General features: G+C 29.0%; 1 protein-coding gene across 2 annotated transcripts in view; it reads right to left on the reverse strand.

Annotated features, from left to right (window-relative positions):
• Positions 1 to 18,597, reverse strand: part of LOC129731141 (synaptogenesis protein syg-2) — an 827,904-nt gene that overhangs the window by 55,698 nt on the left and 753,609 nt on the right. For both annotated transcript variants that reach the window (XM_055690922.1, XM_055690921.1), the window contains exon 15: positions 6,653 to 6,922. In XM_055690922.1, the coding sequence (XP_055546897.1) occupies positions 6,653 to 6,922 (270 nt within the window). The remainder of the gene's footprint in view (positions 1 to 6,652; positions 6,923 to 18,597) is intronic.

The raw sequence follows: 18,597 nt of genomic DNA on the forward strand, positions 1-18,597 counted from the left end.
AACGGTTGTTTGCAGATTTATTTCTAGTTTGATTCTTGCTCAACATGAATAAAAAGATTGTACATGGAGGAGAGGCAACTAGAATACTGCTGGTTCTGATTGATTTTCCATATTAACATATTCGACTGTTTTGCTTCAAGATACAAAATCTTCTTAATAATGAAAAGTTCGGTATTTGGTCCAGTACCTTCGGTGATTGATGAATAACTGGTGAATAAACGAATTCGAAAATCTTGAAACTTGTCGTTAATTCTACATCAGACTTGAAAAACAAGAAGACCATTTAAATAAATATCAATCGGATCAAAATGTATTCTTCGATAGAGCTGTTGTTCACGTAATGAATCATACAGAAATAATATTTCTTAAATCCGAAAGAACATTCTGAAGATTCAAACATTTTTGACATGACTATCATTTTGACAACTTTGACATATCAAAATTTTCGATGCCTGTCACGTTTTTGACATCATACCATTTCTTACCTGTTGACACATTTTAATATTTTCCAATTTTTTTTCTATTTTTGTAATGTGAATTTTCACGTTTTCGAAAATTGGCTATTTGTGAATTATTCGAATAATATTGACATTTTTAGGATTGCTAACATAAGAATTTCCCCATCTGGTCTCGAGGTACGATGCTGGCCTAACAAGCCGGTCGTCGTAGGTTCGAGTCTCGACTCGGGAGAGACTGTTAGTGTCAGTAGGATCGTAGCGCTAGCCCCGCAATTGTCCTGTACACTTAACGGTTGGCTGCGAAGTCTGTGTATAGTAAACAGAAGGTCAAGTTCCGAATCGGAATGTAGCACCAAGGCTTTGCTTTGCTTTTAACATAAGAATTTTAACATAATGACATTTTTAATTTTTAACATTTCTAACATTTTTAAAAATTTAAAAAATTTAAAGATTTTACATTTCTAACATTTTCCCATCTTCAACATTCCGTAATACTTTTTCAAGTTGTAACAATTTTAACATTTTCAAGTTTTTTAACATTTTTAACATTTTTAACATTTTAAACATTTTAAACATTTTTACCATTTTTAACATTTTTAGCATTTTTAACATTTTTAACATTTTTAACATTTTAAACATTTTTAACATTTTTAACATTTTTAACATTTTTAACATTTTTAACATTTTTAACATTTTAACCATTTTAACCATTTTTAACATTTTTAACATTTTTAACATTTTTAACATTTTTAACATTTTTAACATTTTTAACATTTTTAACATTTTTAACATTTTTAACATTTTTAACATTTTTAACATTTTTAACATTTTTAACATTTTTAACATTTTTAACATTTTTAACATTTTTAACATTTTTAACATTTTTAACATTTTTAACATTTTTAACATTTTTAACATTTTTAACATTTTTAACATTTTAAACATTTTTAACATTTTTAACATTTTTAACATTTTTAACATTTTTAACATTTTTAACATTTTTAACATTTTTAACATTTTTAACATTTTTAACATTTTTAACATTTTTAACATTTTTAACATTTTTAACATTTTTAACATTTTTAACATTTTTAACATTTTTAACATTTTTAACATTTTTAGCATTTTTAACATTTTTAACATTTTTAACATTTTTAACATTTTTAACATTTTCAACATTTTTAACATTTTTAACATTTTTAACATTTTCAACATTTTTAACATTTTTAACATTTTTAACATTTTTAACATTTTTAACATTTTTAACATTTTTAACATATTTAACATTTTTAACATTTTTAACATTTTTAACATTTTTAACATTTTTAACATTTTTAACATTTTTAACATTTTTAACATTTTTAACATTTTTAACATTTTTAACATTTTTAACATTTTTAACATTTTTAACATTTTTAACATTTTTAACATTTTTAACATTTTTAACATTTTTAACATTTTTAACATTTTTAACATTTTTAACATTTTTAACATTTTTAACATTTTTAACATTTTTAACATTTTTAACATTTTTAACATTTTTAACATTTTCAACATTTTTAACATTTTTAACATTTTTAACATTTTTAACATTTTTAACATTTTTAACATTTTTAACATTTTTAACATTTTTAACATTTTTAACATTTTTAACATTTTTAACATTTTTAACATTTTTAACATTTTTAACATTTTTAACATTTTTAACATTTTTAACATTTTTAACATTTTTAACATTTTTAACATTTTTAACATTTTTAACATTTTTAACATTTTTAACGTTTTTAACGTTTTTAACATTTTCAACATTTTTAACATTTTAACATTTTTAACATTTTTAACATTTTTAACATTTTTAACATTTTTAACATTTTTAACATTTTTAACATTTTTAACATTTTTAACATTTTTAACATTTTTAACATTTTTAACATTTCTAACATTTTTAACATTTTTAACATTTTTAACATTTTTAACATTTTTAACATTTTTAACATTTTTAACATTTTTAACATTTTTAACATTTTTAACATTTTTAACATTTTTAACATTTTTAACATTTTTAACATTTTTAACATTTTTAACATTTTTAACATTTTTAACATTTTTAACATTTTTAACATTTTTAACATTTTTAATATTTTTAACATTTTTAACATTTTTAACATTTTTAACATTTTTAACATTTTAAACATGTTTAGCATTTTTAACATTCTTAACCTTTTCAACATTTTTAACATTGTTGACATTTTTAAATTTTTTTTCATTTTTAACATATCTAACATTTTTAACATTTTTAACTTTTTACCATTTTTACCATTTTTAACATTTTAACCATTTTAACCATTTTCAGCATTTTTACCATTTTTAACATTTTCAACATTTTTAACATTTTTAACATTTTTAACATTTTTAACATTTTTAACATTTTTAACATTTTTAACATTTTTAACATTTTAAACATTTTTAACATTTTTAACATTTTTAACATTTTTAACATTTTCAACATTTTTAACATTTTTAACATTTTTACCATTTTTAACATTTTTAACATTTTTAACATTTTTAACATTTTTAACATTTTAACATTTTTAACATTTTTAACATTTTTAACATTTTTAACATTTTTAACATTTTTAACATTTTTAACATTTTTAACATTTTTAACATTTTTAACATTTTTAACATTTTTAACATTTTTAACATTTTTAACATTTTTAACATTTTTAACATTTTTAACATTTTTAACATTTTTAACATTTTTAACATTTTTAACATTTTTAACATTTTTAACATTTTTAACATTTTTAACATTTTTAATATTTTTAACATTTTTAACATTTTTAACATTTTTAACATTTTTAACATTTTTAACATGTTTTGCATTTTTAACATTCTTAACCTTTTCAACATTTTTAACATTGTTGACATTTTTAATTTTTTTTTCATTTTTAACATATCTAAAATTTTTAACATTTTTAACTTTTTACCATTTTTACCATTTTTAACATTTTAACCATTTTAACCATTTTCAGCATTTTTACCATTTTTAACATTTTCAACATTTTTAACATTTTTAACATTTTTAACATTTTTAACATTTTTAACATTTTTAACATTTTTAACATTTTTAACATTTTTAACATTTTTAACATTTTTAACATTTTCAACATTTTTAACATTTTAACATTTTTAACATTTTTAACATTTTTAACATTTTTAACATTTTTAACATTTTTAACATTTTAAACATTTTTAACATTTTCAACATTTTTAACATTTTTAACATTTTCAACATTTTTAACATTTTTAACATTTTTAACATTTTTAACATTTTTAACATTTTTAACATTTTTAACATTTTTAACATTTTAACATTTTTAACATTTTTAACATTTTTAACATTTTTAACATTTTTAACATTTTTAACATTTTTAACATTTTTAACATTTTTAACATTTTTAACATTTTTAACATTTTTAACATTTTTAACATTTTTAACATTTTTAACATTTTTAACATTTTTAACATTTTTAACATTTTTAACATTTTTAACATTTTTAACATTTTTAAATTTTTTAACATATCTTACATTTTTAACATTTTTACCATTTTAAACATTTTAACCATTTTAACCATTTTCAACATTTTTAACATTTTTAACATTTTTAACATTTTTCACATTTTAACATTTTTAACATATCTAACATTTTTAACATTTTTAACCTTTTTAATTTTTTTACCATTTTCACCAATTTCAAAATTTTGAACAATTTTAACATTTTTAACATTGTTAACATTTCTAACATTTTTAAAATTTTCAACGATTTCAACATTTTTAACAGTTTTAACATTTTTAACATTTTTAACATTTTAACCATATTCAAAAATTTTAACATTTCTAACATTTCCAGCGCTTTTGTTAGTTTTTACATTTTCCCGCGCCATTTCGGTAATGTTGAAGCGCGAGTCAGAGTCAAACAATCAATAGTTGACTCAAAAAGTCTACCAGTCAAAAAGCTAAAAAAGTCAGCAAATCAAAGTAAAAAAAGTCAAATATTTAAAAAAAATAAGTAACCAAAAAGTTAAAATAAAGCAAAAATTTCAAAAGAGAAAGAGTCTAAAAATTCAAGATGTCAGAAGACCACAGAATCGAGAAACCTAACAGTCAAAAAGTCAAACAATCAAAAAATCTTTAAGTCGAATTGTCAATATGTCATAAAGCAATTAAAAAATTAAATTATGGAGAGTTGAAAAGAGTCAAAAATTTAATAAAATCAGAAGTCAACAAGTCAAACATTCACAATGTCAAAAAATTAAAAGCCCAAAAGTCTAAAACTCAAAGCTTCAAAAAGTTACATTGGTCAAAAGTCCAAAAATCAATAAGTCGATAGTCGAAAAGTCAGAAATCAACAAATTGAAAAATCATAGAATCAAAAAGTCAATGATTCAATGAGTCTGAATATCAAAAAATCAAAAAGTCAAAATGTCAGAATCAAAAATTCCAAAAATCAATAAATAAAAAACTAAAAAAATAAACAGTAGGAAAGAAAAAGCATCGTTCAGTTAAAAAGTCAATGATTTGAAAAAAAAAACTATAAGTCAAAAAAACAGAAAATGGTAAAAATTCAAAAAAATAAGAAAAAAAGCAGTTGAAATGTCAAAAAATCAAAAACTCAAAAGTCCAAAACTCAGAGTTTCATAAAGTCACATTAGACAAATGTCCGAAAAATCAGAAAGTCAAAAATCAAATAAGAGAGAGTCAAAGAGCCAATGAAACGTTCAGAAGCAAAAAACTTCAAGAAGAAAAGTTCAAAATGCAAAACATAGCAAAAGCAAAACAAATTAAGAGGTCAAAATGTCAGAATAAAAAATTCAAAAAATGAGAAAGAAAATGTATCCAAAGGTTAAAAACTAAGGAATTGAAAATTCTTTGTAACAAAAAGTCAGGAAATGTTAAAATAAAAAATAAGTAAATAAGAAGTTGTAAATTGAAAAAATCAATTATATAAAACTGACAAACTTGAAAAAAGGGAATAGAAATAGTTCCTTACGAGTCATCAAGAAATCAAAAAGTCTATAAGTCAAAAACCAGAAAATTGAGAAAAATTGAAAAAATAAGAAGATAAGTAGCCAAAAGTTTGAAAAACCAATAAGAAAAAAAGTAAAAAGTATTAATTCGAAAACCAAAACAATGCATGTGTCAACAAGGTAATTTAATTAGTTTAAATAGTTCGAAAGTTAGCATAACATAGCATAGCATGTCTGATTTTAAATGATTCCAAAGTTAGAAATTCAAAAACTCAAAGTAACAGATTAATTGAAAATTCCAAAAGTCAAATGAGAAGAAATTCAAAACATCAACAATTCATAAAGTCTCAATGGCAAAGAGACTGACATTAATAAATTGAAAAGTTTATTATTGTGCAACTCAATATGAAAAAATCAGAAAATCATATGTCCGGAACGTCAAATAGGTTTTAAAAGGAAGAATCTGAATGTCGTATAAGCTCTAAACCACAAAAATTACAATAAATCAACAAGTAAGAAAAAATACGAATGTTCTGTAAACAAAAAACGAACAAAAAATTAATGCACAATTAAGACAACTTTTCCCCATGCTTATTTCGATATGTTATTATTTTACAAAGAAGAAAGTCCCATAAGTTGAATTGAATCATACAAAAATTAATTAACAATTCAATCTTTTGACAAGTGCATTTTTTTGTTCTAGAAAACATAATCAAAATTAAAGTCATAGAATCGTAAGTAACCCAATCCAGCAATAGTTTCAAGATGAACCTTCCCGATAACACCCTTATTAGGCTTAGTGCTTATTAGAAAAAACGAATCTTGCCTTTTCATAAAGAGCTTATCCCAGCGTTTCGCACCAAAATTCAATTTGCAACTGGTATGTTTCAACGGCTTAATAAACGAGATTAGTAAGCATTGTGCATTCATGGATCGAAAATGATTGTCAAGTAACGCGCAACAATGGCTTTTTCTCTTTCTATCCAACGGGTAAGTGCTATCTACTGATAGAAACTGTTTTTTTTGCTCTTTCCTCTTCCACTGGTTTACTCCATACAAAGCTGATCAATATGCAATTAGTTGGCCACAGCACCGGCGGTGCTACGATATCCTCCGAGCTTGGCGTTGTTGCGTTTCCCAGCCCAACCCCCGCTTCTACTTACCCTCGTTGGTGGGAACCACGTCCGGATTTTTCTCGTCGTACATGTCCTCCGACTGACTAAGCGGTAACGAGATTTTCTCCTTAATTGGCAGATTACCGGGCCGCTTTCCGAGTACGCCACCGCTGCCCGTGTGGTGAGCCTTGGACGCCTGACTGGTGCGGAGTTTAACGGCCGCGGCCACCGCGATTACTATGCAGATTATCGCCGTTAGAATGCCAATAAATATTGCGATCGATAGCACCGGCGACAGTTCAAACTCGGCGTGCGGACCTGGGGGAAAAGTAAAAGATGGTGATAAGATTCATAACGTCCATTATCGGGTTTAGGTACGCTGAGCTGGCTGGTTCCTTCGTGGAAAATCTCTTTGATGAAGCCATTCTGAAATGTTTGATGCGAACTTTGGTGTCGTTCTTGCGAGGTGTCATGGATATTTGCTCTAGATGTGAATATTAAAGCTATGCATCAGTAACTAAGAGTTGTTTGTTCTACAATCGGAAACATTCCAATGCTTTACACCGCAGTTTGGATCACAGTGCAAGGGGCGAATCAAATTATGCCTATGCGGAGGACAGTCCGCGTCCGTCTGCGGGTATCTGCAGCGTCCCGGCGGATGGCACTCGCAGGGAACGCCGGTAAGTCGCAATATAAATTAACTGACCGCGTCCCATTGAAAATAGGAATAATAATTGCATCACGTCGGCGTTATTTATTTGCACACTCGATTTTAATTGAATGTGTACATTCGTTCATTAAATATTTTCAATTAAATTGAACGGCGACGATAAGCTACGTTGATGGTTAATTCTTTGGTTTTATTGAACACGGCATCGCCATCGGGTTTGATGGACGGTTTTATTTCAATTCAATTGGTTGTAATAATAGCATAACAATATCATTACCGACGGGGACCTGGCGGGTTTACGTTAATCAATTGCGCGATTTTCGAATCCAAATTGCAAGACGCCCATAAGGTTATTGCATTGCTTTCCCAATCAAACCGAACGTTATCGGAAATGGTATGGAGAACTAGGTCACAGTCACTCTGCAATGCAGTGATAAATCAATCCAGCTGCCATAGATTTATCGATATTACATGATCTTAAATACATTCTGCATATGAATCTCCGCGTGTGCCGTGCCTGCTCAGCACCTGGTCCAGGACCGGGTGTTCATTCTGCCGGTCAGAAATATTTTCGCATTTGGTTGAGTTGAAGCCACTGCACAAAGGAAAGCGAAATATGAAATATAATTGCCGAATGAAAGAGCTATATTTTAAGAATGATTCTCGGTATGACATTTTTATATGCGCATCGGTTGAGGAGTTACAAGCGATGTTGAAAAAACATTCGTGAATTTAAAGACTTTTCGCTTCTGATACTAGAGATAATCCTTCCAGCTACTTTTGAGGTACAATGCTGTTGTAATAAACCAATCGTCGTATGTTCGAATCCCGGCTCAGAAAGACGATTAGTGTTAGTAGGATCGTAGCGCTAGCCACGCAATTGTCCTGTACAATAAATAGTTGGCTGCGAAGTATGTGTATAATAAACAGAAGGCCAAGATCCGAGAGCGAAATGTAAAAGGATATTTTTTTTACTAGACGAAAACCATACAAAAAGACTTAAAAATACGCACAAATAAAAAAAAGTTTTTTTATGTTGAAATATGAATTTATCCCTAAACTTTTTGTTAAAAGCTCAGGATAGAAATACGTACAACTTTTTTTGAACGCATTCTAGAAAAGACCTTCGGACCCTCACTCTGCCGGAACGAATAGAGCTAACACACTCTCATGGGATCAGTCCAACACGGCCGCACGTAACAGGCAAGACTAGAGAGATGACTCTGAAGAAGGACTTCAACCTCGACAGCGAATCCTTGCACGGAGAGTTCACCTAACGAAAAGAGGAAAATGTCTTCTCGATTCGAAGACGTAGCCGAATGACAAGGAGCGCGATTAGCAAAAAGTCTCAGCACCTGTCATCAGGGGTGTCTTATAGGGAAATGTTAAGGCTACAAGCCAGTCAATCCGGAGACCACGGTGTCTTCTCTCAAACCGTGGGAAGGAGCACAGCTTCGTGTCTTTCACGTAGAGGACCTGTCAAAGGCCCTAAAGATTACAGGGTACTTCCAGGACAGTGTGTATACCCTAAATAAGAGGATTCTTTGTCTGCTCAAAAACCATAACGACGGTTTTTCCAAACGTGCGTGGTGAGTATGCTTTCGCAACGTTACTGGAAAGCCTTCGAACTGATGATGGAGCTGGTTCAACAATTTGCTAATCTTGTAGCGGCACAGAGCTTCCTTCTGATCTATAAGTACGGTAAGGAACGTATGCGGCAGGTTGCTAGAAAGTCATCTAACATAGTCTTGAAAGAATCCAAGGCAGGAAAGGTCCTCAGACAATGCATCGCTATCACTTGTGCAGTGCAATCCAGCAATAGCGAAGAAGGTGCATGAGCTATCTTCAGAGCAGCAATCTATCGAAACGTGCGAGTCTTGCTTCAAGGCCTCCCGTCTCCTGCAATGGGCGCCTGTTGCTGGGGTGAACATGCAGTCTAATTCATCATTACCGCTGATGGTAACAATTATTCGAAACCCCACTAGACCCAACAAAGGAATCTTCATCTCACAAAAGGTGCTTCTAGTGTGCTTTGCCGGAGGTTCACCAAAGACCAGTTATTCGTCGCGCTGGTCCAAGAACTATGAGTAGTTACAGGACAACAAGATACTTGGTTTTGCCTACACAAAGGGTAAGATGATCTATAGCCACCAACAGTACTGCAAATCTATTGAATAGAAATATTGAATGTGTTCCCAATACACTACAAAATCTGCGGTAGCTCGGATGTGACCACATGAGCTGCTAGAATACCTCACTTCTAACACTTCTAACAACAAAGTTTAATTATACTTGAAAATTTGCATGATGAAGCTATTCAATATGGTTAGTGAACAGATTGATCGTTAATATGCAAAAGAGTTTGTGTCATTTATGCATATAGTTGATGAGTAATAAAATATTGAAGTAACTTTTTTGTGGTTAAAACTGATTTCTCTCCGCCGGGGTTGGGTTAACCCTTTCCGACCGGGCCCATATAATTGCGTAGGCAGAAGGCGATTTAAACAAAACTTTCTCTCTCGCGTTTTGAACGTTCCTATTCATTGTTTTATTGCTCACAACGCTAGTGTCAACATTCCTCTTTCCGGATCCTGGCCGCTCTTCGCTTAGACCAGCTTCAATCAATTTGTTGGATGGCTATTGTACAGCAGGACTCAAACAGGTCAATGAGATATTAAATAGTAACAGACGTACGCTTGATCTCTGCTTCGTTAGCGAGGAAATAGGTTCGGATTGTTCAATCTCTCGCGCTCCTGCACCTCTCGTAAAGGATTGCAGACACCATCCTCCTCTCTTAAGAACTATGCCAGTGAATTTGGAAAATTGTTTTAATGACGTGATTGATAATGTGTTGTACGATTTTGGCAAAGGTAATTTCAACGACATGAACGCGTTCCTTGCAAGTATCGATTGGGAGGAGACATTCCGTGATCTTGATGCTGATTGCGCGGCATCTACTTTGTCTAGCATCCTGTTGTATGCCATCGATCAATTTGTGCCACGTAAACATTGCCTGAAAACTGCAAAACCTGCCTGGTCTAATTCGCAATTAAGGTTGCTGAAGTGAAAGAAGAGATCCGCACTCAGATCACATAGCAAGCACCGCACGGACCAAACCAAAGCTCGTTACGTCCACGCGAACATTGAATACAGAGAGCCGAACAACCACTTGTACAATTCCCATCTTAGCCGACTTTAGCAACGCCTTAAGTCCAACCCGAAAAACTTCTGGTATCATGTTAACGAGCAAAGGAAAGAAACCGGATTGCCCTCGTATATGACCAATGGTACAGACGAAGCGGATTTAATCCCTGGTGTCGCAAACCTCTTCCGCTCTCAGTTTAGCAGCGTGTTTACTAGTGAGATCCTTAGCACCGAAGAAATCATGACCGCCGCTAGCAATGTACCTAGAACTTCTGCCCCAACATACAAATGTCAATCACTAGTGATATGGTGACTAAAGCAGGAAAACAGCTCAAATTCTCTACAGGGTGCGGCCCAGACGGAATTCCTTCGTTAGTCTTGAAACGTTGCCTTGAACCGCTCGCAATACCGCTAACAACTGTGTTCAATCTGTCTTTATCATCTGGTGTTTTTTCTACTTCTTGGAAAGATTCTTTTGTTTTTCCCGTTTACAAAAAAGGATGCAAGCGAACGGTTCCGAACTATCGCGGTATAGCTGCTTTAAGTGCTACCTCTAAGCTTTTTGAAATTATTGTTCTTGAAACGTTATTCCAAAGGTACTCGCATTGCATTTCGCCGGAACAGCATGGCTTTATGCCTAAGAGGTCAACTACGACAAATTTAGCCACCTTCACGTCGTTTATCATACGAGAGATAGAAAATGGACATCAGGTAGACGCTATATATACTGATCTCTCCGCTGCATTTGATAAGATGAACCACGAAATTGCACTGGCGAAGTTTGACCGTATGGGCATCGACAATAACTTGCTGGCCTGGCTACGATCTTACCTCATCGGCCGGAATATGTCGTTGAAGATCGGTGATTTTGTCTCATCGCCAATTGATGTCTCGTCTGGAGTCCCTCGAGGCAGCCATCTCGGTCCTTTCCTTTTCCTGCTATATATGAACGATGTTCACAGCACCATCAAATGCTTCAAGCTATCGTACGCTGACGACCTTAAGCTATACTTCGTCAAAAAGGACCACGCTGACGCTTCCTTCCTCCATCAGAAACTGGAGCTGTTTGGAACTTGGTGCTGCATCAACCGGATGTCCCTGAACGTGTCTAAATGCTCAGCAATCTCATTTGGCCGTAAGCGTGCTCTATATCATCACAACTACTCGCTTTTTGGTACTGAGTTGAAGCGTGAAACGACAGTAAAAGATCTAGGATTGCTACTTGATTCGAAGCTAAACTTTAAAGAACACGTTTCATTCATCGTTTCGAAGGCTTCTTCCCAGTTAGGGTTTATCTTAAGATTTTTTAAGAAATTCCGCGACATTTATTCCCTAAAAGCTCTATTCTGTGCTCTGGTACGCCCAATACTGGAGTATGCTGCAATAATTTGGTGTCCTTTTTATCAAAAAGACACACAGAGGATTGAAGCCGTTCAGCGGAAGGTTGTTCGCTTTGCCCTGCGTAGGCTTCCATGGCGAGACCCCCTCAACTTACCTGGGTATGCCGATCGGTGCAAACTTATCAATTTAGAGTTGCTAGAAGCGAGGCGATATGTGGCTAAAGCTTGCTTTGTAAGCGATCTGTTGTAAGGAAACATTGACTGCTATGCTCTACTAGGTCTTCTTGACATAAACACACGACGTCGCAATACTCGCTCTCATACCTTCCTTCACATCCAGCCTTCGAGAACCAATTACGGGTTAAATGAACCGATGCGTAGTATGTCTCGTGTGTTCAATCGCTGCTTTATTATGTTTGATTTTAATGTCACTCATGTTAGGAATAAGAATAGCTTTAAAAGGAATTTCTGTTAATTAATCTTTAGTAAACTTAATTTTAATCTGTCATTGGGGTAGTTATTTTATCTGTTGACATATAAATAAATAATAAGAATAATAATAATAACATTGCAGCTGCAACACAATTGTGAGGGCTCTGTCGGAAAGGTTTAAGGGAGAATATTTTAGGAATTCGAAAAAAACCACTTCAAACTGTCCGTTAACGAAACTAACAGTCTACCGTGATATGCCAAAACACCTAGCAACCTGCGCCGTGAAGCTTCGCAGGTCTAAAATCACGATAAACTGAAATACATATAGAGCGCCCCTCACTAAAGGCAACGCTTAGCTAGTCAATGCCAATAGAAGACCCAGAACTCGATTCTATGAGAGAATTTTAACTCTGCTGCAGTAACACGATTGCAGAAAGTGATGACCAAACATTTTACGAAGAGGCTAGAAAAACGATTGACCTTTTAACTGACCGAAAAGCGAATAAAAGGCGACAAAAACGAGAAACGTCGAAATCATTCAAGGAAGTCGTGGAAGACGAATACAAGGAGCAAGGGCGACGCCATTATACTCAAGACCGACGGGTCCAAGTAATGAACTCCGTAAAGAGGCGAAGAGAAAGGGAGATACCTACAAAGAGGTAGCTTATCCGTTGCAGTTGCACCACTAAAAAGCTTCCATAAATACTTTGAAAAATGTTAATAAAGATCATAGTGATTTTACCGTGGTCCGTCTGAAAAACAACTTGGGGTAAAAGTGCTAGGCAAGAGCGTGCAAGTTGGCCCTCACTTCGGAGGTAACTCTACAGCTTAAAAACCTAGATGATATCACCGAAAAGTGTGACATTGAACAAGCGTTGAAATAGGAGCGTGGAGTGGTAGTGACCACCGAGGCAGTTTGCCTTCGAAAGTGCCCGGTAGGCACCCAGATCCCTACAATTGAGATCCCGGCTGTAGATGAAAACAAAGCCCGGAAGAAAGCAGAGCTGAAGGTCGGTTAGTCGGTTTGCCTTCCTACAGCCTGACTATGCTTCAGGTGCTTTGAGAGGGGGCAGAAATCTTGGTTGCGTGAAGGGCCCGATGGGTCTAAGTCATACCAGCGTTGCGATAGTGCAGGCCACACGAGACTGCGAGGCGCTTTTCAAGTGCTTGAAATGCTTAGATTACTGCCTGCTTGAGAGGATAATCCTCAACAGACTTGTGAGATTCATAAGGGGGAAAACGGTCCGTCAAGCAAATAGTTTGGCTTCCGGAAAGATGGGTCTGCGGTGGATGCTATTCTCTCCGTCCTCAAGTCGGCGGTGGTACACCAGCGTAAAAGAAGGGGCATCCGCTATTGCGCAATCGTCACGCTAGTCGTACGAAACGCGTTTAATAGTATCACCTGCAACTCTAGAGTTAATGCGCTTCGAAGTTTCTGCGGGCCGGTGCCATTGTACAAGATTCTTGAACAATACCTTTAAAATCGAGTGCTAGTCTACAATACGCAAGAGGGTAATAAATGCGGCCCAATCACCACAGGTCTTCCATTCTGGTTCCGGTATTGTGGAATGCCATGTATAACGGGCGGTGTGTTGACAGTAAAGCGCCCTCCGGGGGCGGTGATTATTGACTTCGCAAACGACGTAACTCTAAAGGTCTACGGCGAGTCAACCAAAAAGGTCGAGCTGAAAGCCGCTTAAGGGATTGGACAGTCTCCAGCAGGCTAGAAATAGCGCATCATGGAACAGAGGTTATTGTTAGAAACAATCGCAACTCGGGCACAGGAGGCGGTGACTAGTGCTAGTTTATGCCATAAAGTGATCTTTGAAGCTTCTTGGGGTGAAGATCTACTAATAACTAATAAGCTCTGTAGAACCAGTTCTTCTGAGAGCGATAAAAAGATTTCGTTCTTTCAAAGAACTGACTCTTCTGATCAGTCTCGAGCGGATTGCCTGCATCTATATAGATTCAGAAGACCAGTGAACCAGTTCTTTCGCTCTTTTCGTTCCACTTTTTTCTTCAGTTCGTTTACGTTATACTAATATTGTATTAGTTATTAGTTATTAGTTATTAGTTATTAGTTATTAGTTATTAGTTATGAGTTTTTAGTTATTAGTTATTAGTTATTAGTTATTAGTTATTAGTTATTAGCTATTAGTTATTAGTTATTAGTTATTAGTTATTAGTTATTAGTTATTAGTTATTAGTTATTAGTTATTAGTTATTAGTTATTAGTTATTAGTAATTAGTAATTAGTTATTAGTTATTAGTTATTAGTTATTAGTTATTGGTTATTAGTTATTAGTTATTAGTTATTAGTTATTAGTTATTAGTTATTAGTTATTAGTTATTAGTTATTAGTTATTAGTTATTAGTTGTTAGTTATTAGTTATTAGTTATTAGTTATTAGTTATTAGTTATTAGTTATTAGTTATTAGTTATTAGTTATTAGTTATTAGTTATTAGTTATTAGTTATTAGTTATTAGTTATTAGTTATTAGTTATTAGTTATTAGTTATTAGTTATTAGTTATTAGTTATTAGTTATTAGTTATTAGTTATTAGTTATTAGTTATTAGTTATTAGTTATTAGTTATTAGTTATTAGTTATTAGTTATTAGTTATTAGTTATTAGTTATTAGTTATTAGTTATTAGTTATTAGTTATTAGTTATTAGTTATTAGTTATTAGTTATTAGTTATTAGTTATTAGTTATTAGTTATTAGTTATTAGTTATTAGTTATTAGTTATTAGTTATTAGCTATTAGTTATTAGTTATTAGTTATTAGTTATTAGTTATTAGTTATTAGTTATTAGTTATCAGTTATTAGTTATTAGTTATAAGTTATTAGTTATTAGTTATTAGTTATTAGTTATTAGTTATACGTTATTAGTTATTAGTTATTAGTTATTAGTAATAAGTTATTAGTTATTAGTTATTAGTTATTAGTTATTAGTTATTAGTTATTAGTTATTAGTTATTAGTCATTAGTTATTAGTTATTAGTTATTAGTTATTAGTTATTAGTTATTAGTTATTAGTTATTAGTTATTAGTTATTAGTTATTAGTTATTAGTTATTAGTTATTAGTTATTAGTTATTAGTTATTAGTTATTAGTTATTAGTTATTAGTTATTAGTTATTAGTTATTAGTTATAAGTTATTAGTTATCAGTTATTAGTTATTAGTTATTAGTTATTAGTTATTAGTTATTAGTTATTAGTTATTAGTTATTAGTTATTAGTAATAAGTTATTAATTATTAGTTATTAGTTATTAGTTATTAGTTATTAGTTATTAGTTATTAGTTATTAGTTATTAGTTATTAGTTATTAGTTATTAGTTATTAGTTATTAGTTATTAGATATTAGTTATTAGTTATTAGTTATTAGTTATTAGTTATTAGTTATTAGTTATTAGTTATTAGTTATAAGTTATTAGTTATTAGTTATTAGTTACTAGTTATTAGTTACTAGTAATTAGTTATAAGTTATTAGTTATTGATTATTAGTTATTAGTTATTAGTTATTAGTTATTAGTTATTAGTTATTAGTTATTAGTTATTAGTTATTAGTTATAAGTTATTAGTTATTGGTTATTAGTTATTAGCTATTAGTTATTATTTATTAGTTATTAGTTATTAGTTATTAGTTATTAGTTATTAGTTATTAGTTATTAGTTATTAGTTATTAAATATTAGTTATTAGTTATAAGTTATTAGTTATTAGTTATTAGTTATTAGTTATTAGTTATTAGTTATTAGTTATTAGTTATTAGTTATTAGTTATTAGTTATTAGTTATTAGTTATTAGTTATTAGTTATTAGTTATTAGTTATTAGTTATTAGTTATTAGTTATTAGTTATTAGTTATTAGTTATTAGTTATTAGTTATTAGTTATTAGTTATTAGTTATTAGTTATTAGTTATTAGTTATTAGTTATTAGTTATTAGTTATTAGTTATTAGTTATTAGTTATTAGTTATTAGTTATTAGTTATTAGTTATTAGTTATTAGTTATTAGTTATTATTAATTAGTTATTAGTTATTAGTTATTAGTTATTACTTATTAGTTATTAGTTATTAGTTATTAGTTATTAGTTATTAGTTATTAGTTATTAGTTATTAGTTATTAGTTATTAGTTATTAGTTATTAGTTATTAGTTATTAGTTATTAGTTATTAGCTATTAGTTATTAGTTATTAGTTATTTGTTATTAGTTATTAGTTATTAGTTATTAGTTATTAGTTATTAGTTATTAGTTATTAGTTATTAGTTATTAGTTATTAGTTATTAGTTATTAGTTATTAGTTATTAGTTATTAGTTATTAGTTATTAGTTATTGGTTATTAGTTATTAGTTATTAGTTATTAGTTATTAGTTATTATTTATTAGTTATTAGTTATTAGTTATTAGTTATTAGTTATTAGTTATTGATTATTAGTTATTAGTTATTAGTTATTAGTTATTAGTTATGAGTTATAAGTTATCAGTTATTAGTTATTAGTTATTAGTTATTAGTTATTAGTTATTAGTTATTAGTTATTAGTTATTAGTTATTAGTTATTAGTTATTAGTTATTAGTTATTAGTTATTAGTTATTAGTTACTAGTTATTAGTTATTAGTAATTAGTTATAAGTTATTAGTTATTGATTATTAGTTATTAGTTATTAGTTATTAGTTATTAGTTATTAGTTATAAGTTATTAGTTATTAGTTATTAGTTATTAGTTATACGTTATTAGTTATTAGCTATTAGTTATTAGTTATTAGTTATTAGTTATTAGTTATTAGTTATTAGTTATTAGTTATTAGTTATTAGTTATTAGTTATTAGTTATTAGTTATTAGTTATTAGTTATTAGTTATTAGTTATTAGTTATTAGTTATTAGTTATTAGTTATTAGTTATTAGTTATAAGTTATTAGTTATCAGTTATTAGTTATTAGTTATTAGTTATTAGTTATTAGTTATTAGTTATTAGTTATTAGTTACTAGTTATTAGTTACTAGTAATTAGTTATAAGTTATTAGTTATTGATTATTAGTTATTAGTTATTAGTTATTAGTTATTAGTTATTAGTTATTAGTTATTAGTTATTAGTTATTAGTTATTAGTTATTAGTTATTAGTTATTAGCTATTAGTTATTATTTATTAGTTATTAGTTATTAGTTATTAGTTATTAGTTATTAGTTATTAGTTATTAGTTATTAGTTATTAGTTATTAGTTATTAGTTATTAGTTATTAGTTATTAGTTATTAGTTATTAGTTATTAGTTATTAGTTATTAGTTATAAGTTATTAGTTATTAGTTATTAGTTATTAGTTATTAGTTATTAGTTATTAGTTATTAGTTAATAGTTATTAGTTATTAGTTATTAGTTATTAGTTATTAGTTATTAGTTATTAGTTATAAGTTAGTAGTTATTAGTTATCAGTTATTAGTTATTAGTTATTAGTTATTAGTTATTAGTTATTAGTTATTAGTTATTAGTTATTAGTTATAAGTTATTAGTTATTAGTTATTAGTTATCAGTTATTAGTTATTAGTAATTAGTTATTAGTTATTAGTTATTAGTTATTAGTTATTAGTTATTTGTTATTAGTTATTAGTTATTAGTTACTAGTTATTAGTTACTAGTAATTAGTTATAAGTTATTAGTTATTGATTATTAGTTATTAGTTATTAGTTATTAGTTATTAGTTATAAGTTATTAGTTATTAGTTATTAGTTATTAGTTATTAGTTATTAGTTATTAGTTATTAGCTATTAGTTATTATTTATTAGTTATTAGTTATTAGTTATTAGTTATTAGTTATTAGTTATTAGTTATTAGTTATTAGTTATTAGTTATTAGTTATTAGTTATTAGCTATTAGTTATAAGTTATTAGTTATTAGTTATTAGTTATTAGTTATTAGTTATTAGTTATTAGTTATTAGTTAATAGTTAATAGTTATAAGTTATTAGTTATCAGTTATTAGTTATTAGTTATTAGTTATTAGTTATTAGTTATTAGTTATTAGTTATTAGTTTTTAGTTATTAGTTACTAGTTATTAGTTATTAGTTATTAGTTATTAGTTATTAGTTATTAGTTATTAGTTATTAGTTATTAGTTATTAGTTATTAGTTATAAGTTATTAGTTATTAGTTATTAGTTATTAGTTATTAGTTATTAGTTATTAGTTATTAGTTATTAGTTATTAGTTATTAGTTATTAGTTATTAGTTATCAGTTATTAGTTATTAGTTATTAGTTATTAGTTATTAGTTATTAGTTATTAGTTATTAGTTATTAGTTATTAGTTATTAGTTATTAGTTATTAGTTATTAGTTATTAGTTATTAGTTATTAGTTATTAGTTATCAGCTATTAGTTATTAGTTATTGGTTATTAGTTATTAGTTATTAG

Source organism: Wyeomyia smithii, chromosome 3 (assembly GCF_029784165.1).
Source record: "Wyeomyia smithii strain HCP4-BCI-WySm-NY-G18 chromosome 3, ASM2978416v1, whole genome shotgun sequence".
NCBI lineage: Eukaryota > Metazoa > Arthropoda > Insecta > Diptera > Culicidae > Wyeomyia > Wyeomyia smithii.